Raw genomic sequence first — 16,120 nt, forward strand, 5'->3', positions numbered from 1 at the left:
GTACCGCACCGCAGACAGAACATTCAAACTGTTAAGGACTTAACCTGAGAGAGATTCCATTGGGCTGCTTAAAAGAACATATTTTTCCATAACGGAATATGGAGCAGGCATTTGCTCTTCCTCTCTCAGTCAAGTTCCAGACCTCTTTGTTTGCTGTTTGCTTCAGCAAATTGTGCTGATTGATTTAGGGTGGCTTCTTGGGGATGGAAAACCCAAATCCGGAATGCATTAGACGTGAGCCGTGCATGTCAATATGTACAAAAGTGCTGCTTTTGCCTTTACAATATGCAGCAGCTTGAAAAGGATCAGCAGTTGACATAGTGCTTCCATAGCTCAGTGTACATGAAACACCGAGCACGAGTGTGCTGGCTCTCGGGGAGGAGATCGTGGGCACTTCATTCCTTTTCAGTCCTTGCTGCTGCTTTTGTGAGCTAAGGCGTGGTTTGATTTCAGCATGTCTCCTAAACCCAGACTTATGGTTTGTCTCACTCCAAACAAGCCGCCAGCTGTAACCCAAGAATAAACCATGCTTGTTTGGAAGGAGATGAACCTCAAGCATGGACAACACACTGAGGCACACCATGGCTTAGCTCACTTCAGTAGAGTGCCAGGATTGAGGAGGAGCAAAGCACCTGCCATCTGTCCGGGAGCCCTGCACGCTCATGGTCTGGCTTATATGTGAACTAGGCCATTCTATCTTCCAGGAAGAAGTATCGATTGACAAAAAATGTGCCGGTGCCCTTTAAAGTCCACTTCAAGTTCAGCTGTTAGCACTCATTCCTAGGATGTTAGTCCTACAGGAGGACTTGGACAGCTGCCCTGTGATATATTTGGATCTTAGATTTTAACCTGGGGTTAGCCATTAATTTTTAACTGCAGCCGTTAATTGGTTTGTGCCTCAGGCCCAATACAGATGTTACCCACCAGGGAAGACTCATCTCTTTTTAAGCATAAGAAAATATATTGTTAAGGGTTTGTGCTTGCAATATGAGGATGCTGTAGGCTCTTCCAAACATTGTTTTATATCTGTGAACAGCCTCCCTTCTACCGCTTCCCAGCTCTTGTCAAAGCTTTGTGGCGTATTGATTTTGTTGGCATAAACTGATGGAATTATGGAAGTCTTTCTTTCTCTTTCCCTTTATTTTAGTAACTACTAATTTTTATTTTTATTATGTTTTGGCAGGTAACTCCTAAATCTCACTTTTGTGCCTCCTTTTATTTCTTGGTTCTAAGGTGTGCAGCAGTATCTTGTTCCTGAGACATGAATTGGGTTTTTTCCTTTATTTGTTTTATTCTGTGCTTCCTCTTAAGATGTACAGTTTGTAATTATTTTGTTTTTTGTTTTTGTTTTTGTTTCTGTAACCAAACCTTTGCTCATTTTCTTCCCTTTCTTCCTAACCTTTCCCCCTCTCATCAGGATTTTTGGCAGGTACTGACTTGTCAGCATGTGCTTCAACCAATTTGTGCTTCAGATCCCATATGTGCACCTCCTTTTAAAAGGGACAGTATATATTTCTTATTTCCCCCCATTACCTTAAAAAGACTGTTCGCTTTCATCATTTGAAATCTAAAAAGTCTTTATTTTTTAAAATGTGGAGACTTAACTTTTCCCAACAAAAACGTTGTAAACCAACTAGATGCTACATTCAATTTCTTCTCCATTTTGTGATCATTTTTTTACTGAGCAGCAATGGTTGATTTTTCCATTTTGGTTTAATAAAATCAAACAATTATCTTTCTATTCATAAGAGAGTGAGGCAAATCTGCTTTTCACAAATATTTAATTTGTATTTTGTGTGAATGGGAGATATTGGCCTATGGGCATATTTACATTCAAATTCCAAATTTTATGCGTAAACTAATTCTCACCACATATCCCTGCACTTTGAAGCTATCTTAATCTATCTGCCACAAACTACTTGAAGGCGAAACAGGTGGCTGAATTCCGTTCAACATAACTGAGTGATAGAGGATCAGCTGACATTATCAGTTTCCTTGGGATAGCTACCTCTGATTTGTGTCACGAGAGAGTCAACCATGCCTTCCAAAACGAGGTGACTTTGGGCTGAGCTAGACATGATAACCACTGTGTTAGCATGCATCAGTAGCCATAGCTATGATTAGGAAAATTAGCTTATGTCTGAGCTGTATACAGGTATGCACAGTTCAAGCACTCTCCCATTTTGTTCCTCCCAATATTGCATATTGTTTCTCTCCAAACTGTAGTTTATACCAGCCTTTACCAATCTAGTGCTCTCCGGTTGTCTAGGATTACAACTACCATCCACCCCCCAGTCAGCGTGGTCATTAGCCGAATAGACTGGGGCTAATGATAGTCTGAAGGTGATGTTTGAGGAAGGCTAATTTATGGCCAGTGTTACGTGTGAAAGTGTCAAATACATCTTAGAAATTTAATGTGCAGTTTTTTGTTTAAAAAAACCCCACAAAATTATGTGTGTCATAATTCAGAGCAATTTGGGAAGGGGAATTTCATGCTTTCTTCCTCTGTGGTCCTGCAGAAAAATCCCTTCTGAAGCTAGTATTGAACTAGTGCCAATGGGGGACTTTCTCCCACTGCAGATAAATTCTGTCCGCCTGTGATCTCAAAAACAACCAGCCCTCCCAATTCATGCAATTTGCATTTTTTTAAAAAACAAACAAACAAACCTGCACATTAAATGCAAGGATGCATTCAGTATAACCCTAAATTTGCTCTTCTTTTATCCCATGGTATCCCATGGTAGGATCCCAGAGTCCTTTGTTCCCACAGCATCTCAGGATTCACATCCACACAATTTCACTAACGTTAGAAGCCATGGAATCACATGGATGAGACTGAGAGTGGGGGTCTTTCCCACCTGGCAAGGTGGTGATCAAGAGAGACTGAGCTATGCGCATTCTGAAAGGTAGCACACTGCATGAATGAAGAGTATGCTAATCAGATATATTGATTTACCTATTTTGTATAACTTTTTCAGTGTAATCAATAATGTAGAAACTTTTCAAGGACGGGTCTCCCGTAGGTAAATAGAGTGTTAAAGCCTGTCTGACTGCAGTTAATACTTCAGCTTATTAAAATGCATTCCCTGTGCTTCTCACCTCATGATTTTAACTGAAAGGTACTGAGGGAACTAAGGAAAAAGCAGGATAATGACAAAAATATGCTTCTAATTAAATGCAGTGATCATTTTATAAAGCTTTCCAACTCTTACATTTGCTGGTGTTTATGCCTGGGATGCACTTCTAATGCCTTGGGGGAATTTTCAAGTGAGAAGAGTCCAGCATGCTGATTAATTCTCTTAAATAAGGCTGCACAGATTCAAATTGAAGCAGCACTTTGTTGAGTTGTCTCTCTTGACAAGCGTGTGTATTCTGAGGAAGCTGTGACGGAACATTCCCCTGAGGAACTTCTTTCTTTAATATGAAGGATTATGCTCTAAGCAAATAAGCAAATAGGGCATTTGAAGACTTTTGGAAGTCTGTTATGAGAGGCTCTTTCACTCACTGACATCTGAACATCTGTACTGACAAGCCAAGCACTGAATTGCAATTAGAAATGCAATCAGAAAGTGAAATGGGAACAAAAAGGAACACAAACTTTGACAGAAAGGCTGTAAGGCTGTGCACCTTGCTAAAAACATAAAGACCAACAACATTTTTTTAGTATGCATTATTAGCAGGAGACCAGCTAGGAAGGTAATTGGGTGACCCAGGTGGCGCTGTGGGTTAAACCACTGAGCCTAGGGCTTGCTGATCAGAAGGTTGGTGGTTCGAATCCCTGTGACGGGGTGAGCTCCCGTTGCTTGGTCCCAGCTCCTGCCAACCTAGCAGTTCGAAAGCACGTCAAAGTGCAAGTAGATAAATAGGGACCGCTACAGCGGGAAGGTAAACGGCGTTTCCGTGTGCTGCTCTGGTTTGCCAGAAACGGCTTTGTCATGCTGGCCACATGACCTGGAAGCTGTACGCCGGCTCCCTCGGCCAATAATGCGAGATGAGCGCACAACCCCAGAGTCGGTCACGACTGGACCTAATGGTCAGGGGTCCCTTTACCCCTTTACCTTTATTAGGAGGAGACCAGCTAGGAAGGTAATTGGGTGTTTGGATGACAAGGGAGCCAAAGGTGTGCTAAAGGAAGATTGGGAGATAGCAGAGAAGCTGAATGAATTATCTGCATCTTTCTTCACAGCGGAAGATATAAGGCATATCTCTGTGTCTGAACTGACTTCCCCAGGAGGGGCTTCTGAGGAACTGAGGCAAATAGTGATGACAATGGACTAAGCTTGCCTTATTGACAAAATAAAAGCTGACAAATCTGGGTCTGAGTGGATTCTACTCAAGAGTTCTTAAAGAGTTCCTCAAATGTGAAATGGCCAGTCCTCTACAAAACTATGTCACATTTCCCCTAAGATCAGTCCCTGAAGACTGGAAACTAGTCAATGTAATACTGATTTTTAAATAGGCACCCGGGAGATTACAGGCTGCTTAGCTTAGCATCTGTTCTAGGCAAGTTTGGGGAAAACATTATTAAAGAGTGGAGTACCAAGTGTATAGAAGAACAAGTCTTGTTGAAGTAGAACCGGTATGGCTTCTGCAAAGGTGAGTTCTATCACAAAGTGCTCCATTTGCTGGCGATCTGGTCCAGCCATGGCTCCCTAGGCAAACAGAGAATGCACACCAAAGCAGAGCAACTGTGGCAGCCTGATGTGATAAATTTGGTAGCCTCTCCAGTGAAATGGTACAGGGCTTTCTTCCACGTTAGAATGAAGCCCTGAAGGCAGCTAGTTTGCTTACCTATTACAGTGGTACCTTGGTTTACAACCATAATCCGTTCTGGAGGTCTGTTTGTAAACCAAAACAGGTTGTAACCCAAGGCGTGCTTTCGTCAATGGGGTCTCCCAAAAAAATTTTTGTTCGTAATCCAAAGAAAAAAAGGGTTGTAATAAAAAAAAAGGTTGCAAACTGGGACACGCACTTCCAGGTTTGACGTGTTTGTAATCCAAAACGTTTTCAAACCAAGACATATGCAAACCAAGGTACCACTGTATTGATTAAATTATAATTTTGGCTGAAAATGCTCAAAGCTCAGTGACAATTCTGCCATTCACCTTCCAGTCTCCGATGCATAAAAATACGTTAAGAAACCAAATGGTTTTTTGTGGTTTTTTTGCATGGATTTTTGTTTTATAAGCACTTTAGATTTAAAACTGTATTCAGCATCGTGAGCAGATATATAATGAAAGAATAAAGTATGGCGATATGATGGTGCAAGAAATAATTTGTTTGAACGGAAGTGCAAGAACCATTTGCGAATGTTCAGAGAGACCGGTAATGGGGAATGCAAAAATATATTCTGTCCTTTTTAAAGAGGCTCTTCTCGCTTTCTTTGCAAGGGTTCTGCCCTTGCATGCTCGGTTCCTGCTGCCTGTGAAGGGTCTTGGGACATTGGTGTCTTGTTTCGTTTTTCCTCTTGACTGTAGAATGCAAGTCTTGCATTTCAGGTGCAGCTTTTTAAAAAATAATAATGGTGATGGATATTTATTCTGCTGCTGTAAGGGTGGGTACATGTACATTTCTCTTTCTAGCCTCTGAAGACCACCAGTTAAAGTTCTAATGAACTCAAAGTTCTTTAATGAGTTAAAGTCCTTTAATGAACTCAGTTTTTAAAGGGAAAGGTAGATTAGGGTTCTAATACCTTTAGAAGTAGTTTTGTTGTTCCAGTGGGATAAGCAAATCCCTCTGGCTTAAAATGGCCAATATTCACACTTTTGTGGGATTGTTCCAGTTTTTTGACTTGCATTGGGCCGTTGCTTTACTAGTAATTTTTTATCAGTGAAGAAAGGCCTTCAAAAGCTGTGATACTTCATATGGAGGTTTGTCTCTCTTAAATAATTTCACAGCTAAAGTAAAGCACAACTTGATCCAAATACCATGTGCTCCCGCACCCTGCTCATTTTTTTAAAAAGTTTAGACTTATTGTTGGTATGGGTAGAATTTTGGAATGGGGAAGATGTAATCTGACCTCGGCATCTGAGATGCACTAGAGATTCAGTTACTGCATCATGCTTCTCTAGCTGTGTTTAGCAGCAGAGACTCTGCCTTGGGAATTCTTATTTCTTAAAATTAGATGCAAAGATACATTGCCTGATGTGGTGAGTCTGCTGTGGATCTCTCCAAATTAAACATCTTGGTCACGGAATCATTGGAATTCTTTCTTTTTAAAAAATGTTGTGTAATTACATAGGGATTCCTTAAGAGCTGCTTTTAGTAAGAGCTGTCCTATATCTAAGTAGTATTTTTAAATGAGTGTGAATTTACTTATTTGGTCCATTTTTTTAATCCTGCTTGTCCAAAAAACATCAAGGCTGCGTTCAATCATTAAAACCTCAAAATTACACCATAAAACAACAAATGCAAACTTAGAAAAATAACAGCAACAATCTGATACAAGTTCTCTTTTAGAATTAAAAACTATTACAAAAGAAGCATCTATTCATTAAGCTAAACCCAAATGCTACCAGAACATGCAGTGATTGCTTGCATTTTTGAAAAAACCAACAAGTAACTTCTTAAAATAACCCTGGGACCTGTTTTTAACGCATTTGAAACAACTTTAAATACACATAGATTACTATTAACAGAGAACTTCCCTGTTCAGATTAAGTTGCCTTAATTTCCTGACTTGTTCTGAACTGTAGTTTCCTGTTTCTGACAAAATGAGAAGGTGTTAAATTAGACACTGAGATCCAGCACTGAGGGCTTTTTGGTGGTTCCCACACAGCAAGAAGTGAAGTTACAGGGAGCCAGGCAGAGGGCCCTCTCAGTTGTGGCACCTACCCTGTAGAACACCCTCCCATCAGATGTTAAGGAGATGAGTAATTATATAATTATATAACATTTAGGAAACACGTGTATAGGGAAGCTTTTGAAGGTTTAATGTTCTACTGTACTAAGTTTTTACATATGCTGGAAGCTGCCCAGAGTGGCTGGGGAAACCCAGTCAGATGGGAGGGGTACAAATAATGAATTCTTATTCTTATTCTTATATTCTTGTAGGTTGCATTTTTTTCTGCCACATGGGCAAAAACATTTGCTTGCATCTTGGCTTGTTAAACTGATAACATACCATTGTCTAAACATAAGATTGTCTAATGTCTGAGTTAAAACCACCCAAGTAGACCACGATATGTAATGGCTGCATATTGTGATAGGGACAAGCCTAGGTCAAACAAACCAGGTCCAAACTTTGGGTTTTGAAACTGGGTTGTTTTTGTTTTGTTTGTTTTTGCAATAAGATCAATAAGATATGATGTCTTTCAGATGTTTTGGACTACAACTCCTATCTTTCCTGAACATTGGCCATGCTGGCTGGTGGAAATGGAGGTTCAAAGCATACGCGCTAAACCAGGCATCCCCAAACTTTGGCCCTCCAGATGTCTTGGACTCCCATATTCATGGTAGTTGTAGGCCAAAACATCTGGAGGGCCGCGGTTTGGGGATGCCTGCACTAAACCATGATTAACTGAAATTTGAAACAAAGTTTTTCAGTCGTGTCCTTTTGGGAAGTGCCTGAGCCTGAAGTTTGCTTGGACTCATTCCTTTCACAATAAACATAGCTATCTAAGTGCGGCCATGAAATGTACTTGCACAGGCAAAGTCTAGTCCAGGAAAACAGATGATTTTTTTTTTTAAAAAAAAATAGCTAACACATTTTAATTAACACCCATTCAAACATCACATCACAGAACCAAAGGAGCCAGAGGAACATTTAAGGTGTCTGTCTGTATGAACTACTAAATGATACAGTGTATTCATTGAATAGGTGTTATCTATTTTCTTGGGAAAGGGTAACTCTTTTCCTTGCCTGAATTTAGTGTTTGTCAAGTAGCAAGCAGAAATGGATGTTGTCTCTTTATTAAGACATTACAGGTAAAGATGCAGTCTCTTCTTAAACACGCTTATGGAAACTTGGAATGCTTCTTTCCTGGACTGAACTAGTGACGACCTATCATTTTAAAATCCATCATTTTCTCCCAGATCTTTTCAGCCTACTCCTATGAAATATTTACTCAGGAACAATTCACATTAAGTTGAATGCAAACTATTCCCAAGTATGTGCTTAGCTGCCTGAGTTGCCAATGAAATGGAAATAACACCAAATTCTGTAGCATTGTGCAGTTAGCAAAACTGGATGTGGTCAATGGGGACTGAAAGAGAATGGCATTACAGCAAACTCAAAACGCACACAATCTTAAGCATTCATCCCCCCCTCTCCCTGCAAAAAAAAGAAAAAAGATTATGCAGCTTCTTTAATCTGAAATAATACACAATGATATCTAAATTATTAAGGATTGAGGGGGAACTTTTCTTCTATTAAATTAATAGAAACACCAGCATATAATTTTACTTCTTAACTATATGTAGCATATATTGTTTAGATTTGGAGAAGGAAGCTATGCAATGATTGCTTAAGATTATCACATATTTTCACACACAGAATAATGGTATTGAAGCATAAGCATTTAGTGGCATGGATAACATCACTGAACATTCACCTCCTTCTTTCATGTCGCAATACCAATGGTCAGCCTTACATGACTTAACAGAGAAATAGTTGTCTAACTGGGGTGCACAAACGCTACTGAGCAAAGTACTATTCTGGGTTTAGCCAAGCTCTTTGAAATTCATGCTAGTGACTTTTGAACTAGGATTGCCACCTGCTCATAATTTTAGTGTGTTCATAGTTGGGGAACTATGAGTCGAAAGCATATTAAGGGCAGAGTTTGACTCATGTTTTCTGGGAAGGCCAAATACCCCCACCCCAGAACTATTGCCTGTCTTGCCTTCCACTTCAAATATGTGTTCTGCCAAGTATGTTTTAAAAAACAAACAAACTAATAAATATTGACTTGGCTGTCACTAATTTGGTTGAGTTAAAAGTGGCAATCCTACTTCAACCTAGGTCACGGATTTTCTTCCTCAATACAGAGGACACTATCTCTGCAGATATTTCTTTGTTCAAGTAAATACATCTATCTGTCTTGCCTTTCAACAGCCACATTAATAGAACAATAAAGCATCTCTACCAACTCCTGTTTGGCCAATGGATATATAAGTAGCAAAACCCTAGGTTGCCCCTGCTAGTCGGTATAGCTAGACAAGACAGGACAAGATGGACCCATGGTTTGACATGGCCTAATGCCCCTTAATCCTGTTTATAGGGATACAGGAAGTAAAGCAGAATATCCCATATATACAGTATGTGAGTGGGTGGGTCCATTTCCCCATCTGTAAACATCTGAACTCCTTTTGAGTTGAATGGTCCAGACAGTAAGCCTGATCCTATGATTGTGAAATACTGTATGCCCAGTGTAAAACTTCCCTCAGGTTTCTGCTATTGTGACAATCCATTTGCTATTTCTTTCTTCCAACAACAGCAGGAAGCTAGAGGAACTCCTGTACTTCCAAGTTCTTAGGGACGGAAAGAAAAACATTTGTCCTACCTCATTTCTCAAAGAGGGCCAGTCCTGGCAACATTTCCCCTCCTATCATGACGTTCTGAAATGAATTCAATAGCATACATGTGGATTTCTTTTCTGTTTTATTAGATGCAACATTATCATAGTACCCCGGAAGATAAATACGTAGAAGTATTGCCTTCCATGATTCAACCCATTGGGCAAAATGGGTATTCACAATCTTTCTTGCTGTCCTTTTGACAGATGGGCTGTTCTGTTTTGTCATAGTTATTCACTTCTCCTGCATGGTCCATGTACAGCAACATCTGCAAGAAGCACTGCTTTGATTGTTCACTTGGCCGATGGTCTAAATCTATTTGGTGGAAACTGAATCGTTCACTTCTTCTGTATATGCATATTCTTGCTTGTGGTGATATATATGTATATTTAACCGAAGTATGCCTAAGTCTGTATGTTTGCCTTGTATGCTTGTGGCTAACAGGATGTCTCAACTCCAGAAATGTTATTGTAAATAATCTCTCTCCTAATGAATTGTGCATTTTCTCCACCTTATCTGTGTTGTGAACTTCGGTCAACACTCTGAACAAGCCCTATTGATTTCATAAATTCATCATTTTTCAGTAGGCTAAACTGCCTTTCCTAGCCAGGGTCTTTTGGAGCAATATATTCAAAGCAAGTGGGAGCTTCATATAATAAAGTGCTTACTCCTTTCTTAATTTTGACAAATGAACTAAATTAGCTTTGGATGCTGGAAATTAATTTAGCACCCAGTTGCAAAAAGGGCATGCAATATGAGGGTTGTGCTGAAGTTATTTTAATATTATTCATACTGATGATAAGGAGAGGAGGCTGTTATATTAACACTAACAAGATACCACTTACTGCTTTCCCCCCTATCTCCATTTGCATGTTGAGTTTGCTTTTTAAATACCTTGCATTGGATTCCTTCAAATGTAATAACGCATTGTGCAGCAAGAAAAAGCAGCAGCAAATATAATTGGGGGAGGGTGGTGTTGAGATCCATAGAACTCGGTTTTATACACAAGAGAAAAAGCATTTTAATGGAGTGCGCTTGAGCGATTGATTTTATGCCTGTAGATTTAATAAACAGAATTGCAGAGGGAATAGGAAGCTCACTCAGTGGTATTCAGGACTATAACACAAATGTGCATCTTGCATTCTGACCATGTTTAAATACCGGTACTAATTATCTATCAATAGCTATTGCTCTCAGTGCAGGGAAAAATCCTATAATGAATTCCAGTGGAAGTCCGGCATTAAAAAAAATCTCAATAGTTATGGGTGAATATGGTTCTTTTCCTATTCTAATGGTTTCCTAAAATAGATTTAAACCATTCTAACTACGCTGCTGCCCCCCCCCCAATTCACTGTGTATATTTTAAAACAGGTAGATAGCCGTGTTGGTCTGACATAGTCGGGGGGGGGGGAATCCTTCCAGTAGCACCTTAGAGACCAACTAAGTTTGTCATTGGTATGAGTTTTTTGTGAAGAAGTGTGCATGCACACAAAAGCTCATACCAATGACAAACTTAGTTGGTCCCTAAGGTGCTACTAGAAGGAATTTTTTTTATTTTAAAAGTTGTCCAGAACAGGAAAGTGTAATATTTGAGGTGGTTTCCCCATACGTTTCATTCACATGTAAACTTTCTAGAAGTGCAACATGGAAGTTGAAACTGTTTCGAATGCTTTAATTTTGAAACTACACCCCCTTTAAAAACAATAACAGCACAATGGTATTGCCAAATGAGCAAATGCACTTTATGGGAAAATCCTTTTGGAAAGGAGACTGGTAAGTTAAGTGTATTTAGGATCATAACCATCTAAATTCTTAAGTCTTCTTAAGATACATAATAAAATATAGAGGGGGGATGCCAAGCTGATTGCATTGTGGGAAATCTGCCCAGAGCCTCATCTAAGAATGTGAGGTCCAACCAATCACAGCCGTGATCCTTCTTTAAAGTGAATTGCAGTAGCAATGGCTAATCAATACTGATGGGTCAAATTCCTGGCTTGGATCCTAGGAACCTTGTGACTGGTTCCATGTGTCCAAGGGGCCTTACAAGAGTTTCTTGAATTACAGCCTTCCATTCTGCATGGTAAACCTTGCTTGAAACTTGGGGGGGGACGACTTTGGAAGTAGTTTGTGAAATGGCACAGGGTCTGCCATCCAGGGGGGAACATCAGCAATTTCTTGATGTGGTCATGCATTTGTGTTTATCTAAATAGATCCCAGACCTTCCCCCCCACACACACACACACAGAAAAAGAACTATGGAATTTGTTCCTAAATGCATGTTTCCAGAACTTTAATCTTAAGATAAACGTCAGGGTCCTGAAATTCTCATAGTCCAAATGTGTGATACTGTGATTATATTCCCATATATCATTGATAATGTTGTAAGCCAACTTTGGGCCCCTGCTACATTAACACATAGTCTTCATCTATGTTTGCTGTTAAAATGGGAGTTACTTGGATCATAAATAGTGCATTGGTTACTTAAATACATGCTATAAAAGATGCAAAATCTGCAAACTATCTCAGGTAAAGAGGTAAATATGCAGCATAAACATAATAAGTTAATTATGAGCCCATGCTGTGTAAAACTTTTCCCGCAATGTTACTTGTTTTCGAAGCAGTATCAAAACGGTATTGGTAAGGCAAAAACCATTTGTTTATTGAAAATGTACCCTTAGCATTAGGATGCATTCTGATATTCCCTAAAAGTGTTTGCACTGTTAAATGTTTCAGATTATTGCTAACGATTTCTCATTTGACATTTTTGCAGTCTCTCATTGACAAAATAAGAACTGTGTGCACATTTGTGTAAGCCTAGTAGATTTTGGCTTTAATTGGAACTTGCAGTTTTTAATCAGTGTGATTACTGTTTTCCGCTGTAACTTTGCGGACCAGATAATGCCTAACTTTTATCTAAATTCAATGGACTGTTTCCAATTTAAATACAATGAGCTTTGCAGGACAGAACTGGAATGAAAACCTTCATAGGCATCTGAAACTCAAGAGACGGTGTCTCCTGGGGCTCTTGTCTACATTTCTTAATTAAGAACATACAGTAACCAGGACTGGTTAATTGCTCCAAATTTTCCTTAGGTCTTCAAAAGTAACAGATCAAAAGATGCTGCAATGTTTTTGATGTGCTTTTGATGTGCTTTAAGTGTCATTGCTTAACAAATTGTCTTTCCTTTATCTTGTATATGATGGGATCCTCGCTAGACAGAGGTAACAGATAGGGGACAGTTGTATAACTGCCCCCTGGTGTGCTGTTGGTGGTGTCTCTCTTTGTTCCCTAGTATTGTTCCTAAACTTAAGCTTGCTATTTCTGTGCTTCTGTGCCTGCATGTTTTCATACACATTAACCACAACTCCACTTCGTCCTTTAATAGTTTTCTTTCCTCTGTGTGCGTGCGTGTGTGTATGTGTGTATGATATGTATTTTAATACTTCTGAGCTAGTAAATTTAGAACCCAACCTTTAACCCACTTTGTGCATACTTTTCAGCCTTTAAATTTTCAGTTGTCAAAATGGTTTACCGCTCTTGAGTTCAGCAATTTATCTTGTGTGTGTGGTAGGGCAAAGGGAGAACACTTGTGTGGTCCTCTCTGCAGTATAATGACCATAAGTGAAGCATAGGTGTATCCTACTTCTTTCTCTCCTTGTAGCAACTTTTCCTCTCCTTTCCATTTCTAGGGTTAACAAGGGTTTTGCATTGAACGTGCAATGATGCAAGCAAAAGTTGAGACTAACTCGTGAAGCTATGTTCTGCAAACCTACTTCAAGCCATTGTTACAATTTCTAGTTTCAGGGGAAACGTGGTTAGCATTAACCAGGCATCCCCAAACTGCGGCCCTCCAGATGTTTTGGCCTACAACTCCCATGATCCCAAGCTAACAGGACCAGTGGTTGGGGAAGATGGGAATTGCAGTCCAAAACATCTGGAGGGCCAAAGTTTGGGGATGCCTGGCATTAACCATGGCTTGCATCAGTGTACATGTAACCCAAACCATGGTTTACCATAACTCCTGGAGCCTGCTCCCAATTTCATTACCATGGTTCAGAGAGGGGCATCCTTGGGTCTGTATCAGACCTGCATTGCAACTGAAGTAGTTGCTGTATAACTTCAGTAAGAAACTTTGCTGAAAGGGTTGTTGTTTTGCTTATTCAAAGCAGGGGCCCTCAATCCCAAGTACTAATATGTTACTTTTTTAAAAAAAACATGAAACTGGCAGTGAAATTCCTTGTGCCTACTATATAAAAATGGCAATAAAGAGCCCTTAGAATACCTTGGCATTTTACAAACAATTAGGCCGGTGGGAGGGAACAGTAAGGCACCTTTTGAGTTGACTCTTCTGGGTTGAAATGTATGTTGTAAGATAGAGAATTAAGCTTGATTCTTATCTTAATCTTCAATAAACAACTGACAAATTTAAAGGCTGGAAAAGTTATCTAGAATGGCAATAGGAGGGAGTTTATTTAGGGAAAGGGATGGTTAGAGGCAACAATATTAAAAGTGTAAAAGCTGTGGTCTTGTTTTTACTCTTGCCTTTTTAAACTGAATTTATTTTTCTTCTCTTGGGAACACCGTGCTTTTGATTGCTTAAAATAGAGAATCTCCCAGGAACGTGAAAAGTTTGCAGATGAAGACAGCATCTTTTATGCACTTGGAGAATGCGGTTTGATCTCCTTTTCTGACTATATCTTCCTCACTACGGTTCTTTCCAGTAAGTACATGTTTTGTCCTTATCATTTTATTAACACTGAAGGTGTTTAAAACAATAATAACAAATCCTTAAAGTGATGGCAATCACTTACAGTTTGTCTATCTTTAATCTAGAGGTGCTTATGGTAGCTTATTTTGCATTTTTAGTAAGTTTTTTATATTAAAGAGCAGCTCTATTCTCTACCAAGCCCTGCAGGATAGCTTTCAGGGGACTACCAGGGGTCAGTGGAGAGCCCAGGAGATCAGGACAGGGGCTCTCAGATGAAGCTGGAGCCCCAGAGCCTAGTGTTGGGCAACTTCCTCCAGAAGGTGGTACTGGGGCTCAGGAGGAGGTGCAGACCCTTGGGGGTGCTGAGAGGGCTAGGTTTCCAGAAGGAGGGCTGCTGGGGGCGGACCAAGACACTCTCAAAGGGGAGGCTCCAGAAGATACAGCATCAGTCCCTCAGCTGGGCAGCTCTAACGGAGAGGGCGCTCAACCAGCGCCCTCACCCCAACAGAGAAGGAGAGAACAGCGGAGGAGGTTTAGGGCGCCCAGGGGACTGTGTTGGCGAAAGTCACAATGGGAGGTGCTTCCGGATTCTGATTTGGAATAGTACAGTCATGCTTTTTGATGCTCTGTCTTGTACATATGCATATAATAAAACCCTGCAAAAGCCAGGCATGGGGTTTGGGGTTTGGAGCTGCTTACTCGTGAGGAAGCAATCGGCACCGTTACAATAGCTCAGCCAGTAGAGCATGCGACTCTTAATCTCAAGAGTCATGAGTTTGAGCCCCATGTTGGGGGAAAAAGATTCCTGCATTGCAAGGGGTTGAACTAGGTGACCCTTGTGGTCCCTTCCAACTCTATGGTTCTACAATAGAAATAGCAAAGCATCTTTATAGCCCTTCTAGGAATGTAATTAGTTGTCGTATACCTAGTCAGAACATTGGTACATCTAGATCAGTAGTGTTTGCACTTGCAAGGTTTCAGACAGGACTCTTTCTGAGTTCTATCTAGAGATAGCAAGGACAGAACACAGGACCGCCCACATACAGACATGTGCTCTGCCACAGAGCTATGGGACACCAGCACCTGGCTCTCACTGTGCTATAGAGGTGCTTATCAAAATGCTTACCTATATGCTTACCTTTCCACTTTCCTCTGGGATGTTCATGGTAGAAGAGCAATGCATAAGAAGCTGGCAGAGGTTTGCCTGAATCTCCCCACCTACACAGAAGTACAGTTTGCACTAATAATGTGTGTTAGGAAATTTCTCTCGTTTCAAAGCAACCAAGCTTACAGCCTGTTGGCAAGAAAAACCCAAATCATAAATATGAATATTTGTTCCTGTTCTCTGGTGCGCGCATTGTGCACATATATTAGTCGTTCATACTTTCAGAGTAGCACTCAGAAATGCTGAGGCATCAAAATAGCAATTCCACATTAGCTTTATTCTTGCCCGGAAAAGTGCAGAGAGGAAAAAATGTTGTTTGTCCAACGAAATGAGCAAGAATTCATGCTATAGAATTCAATGAAAACGAGTTTGTGGATTACAACACACACATTTCTTTTATATATAGCGTAGGAAGGGCTATTTTATCTTTTTCTATTGTGTTTTTTCCCTCCTGAATACTTTTTGACTATCCATGGTGATCCACCAGATGGTTCAATTGCCCTCCCTGATCCCTTGCATGGAACTCAAACGTACAAAATAGTGTGAATGAACGGTATATAGATGTGATCTTAGGCAAGCAGTCTCTCTAAATTGCACCTAAGGAGAAAAACTGTTATTGGCGGCACCCTTGGCTTCTAATTTAAGATACCCCCATCAGGGCAGGTGAAACTGCAAGAGAACATGTTTTCTTCTGTTCAAGTCAAGGGTCTAATTTGTTTCTTTTTAAAATTTC

The 16,120-nt window shown here is 40.1% G+C and overlaps 1 protein-coding gene across 2 annotated transcripts in view; it reads left to right on the top strand.

Annotated features, from left to right (window-relative positions):
* The window catches only part of MICU1 (mitochondrial calcium uptake 1), a 136,816-nt gene that overhangs the window by 51,941 nt on the left and 68,755 nt on the right, over positions 1 to 16,120 (top strand). For both annotated transcript variants that reach the window (XM_060274896.1, XM_035138592.2), the window contains one exon: positions 14,120 to 14,234. In XM_060274896.1, the coding sequence (XP_060130879.1) occupies positions 14,120 to 14,234 (115 nt within the window). The remainder of the gene's footprint in view (positions 1 to 14,119; positions 14,235 to 16,120) is intronic.

The sequence above is a fragment of the Zootoca vivipara genome, chromosome 5, assembly GCF_963506605.1.
Source record: "Zootoca vivipara chromosome 5, rZooViv1.1, whole genome shotgun sequence".
Classification (NCBI taxonomy): Eukaryota; Metazoa; Chordata; class Lepidosauria; order Squamata; family Lacertidae; genus Zootoca; species Zootoca vivipara.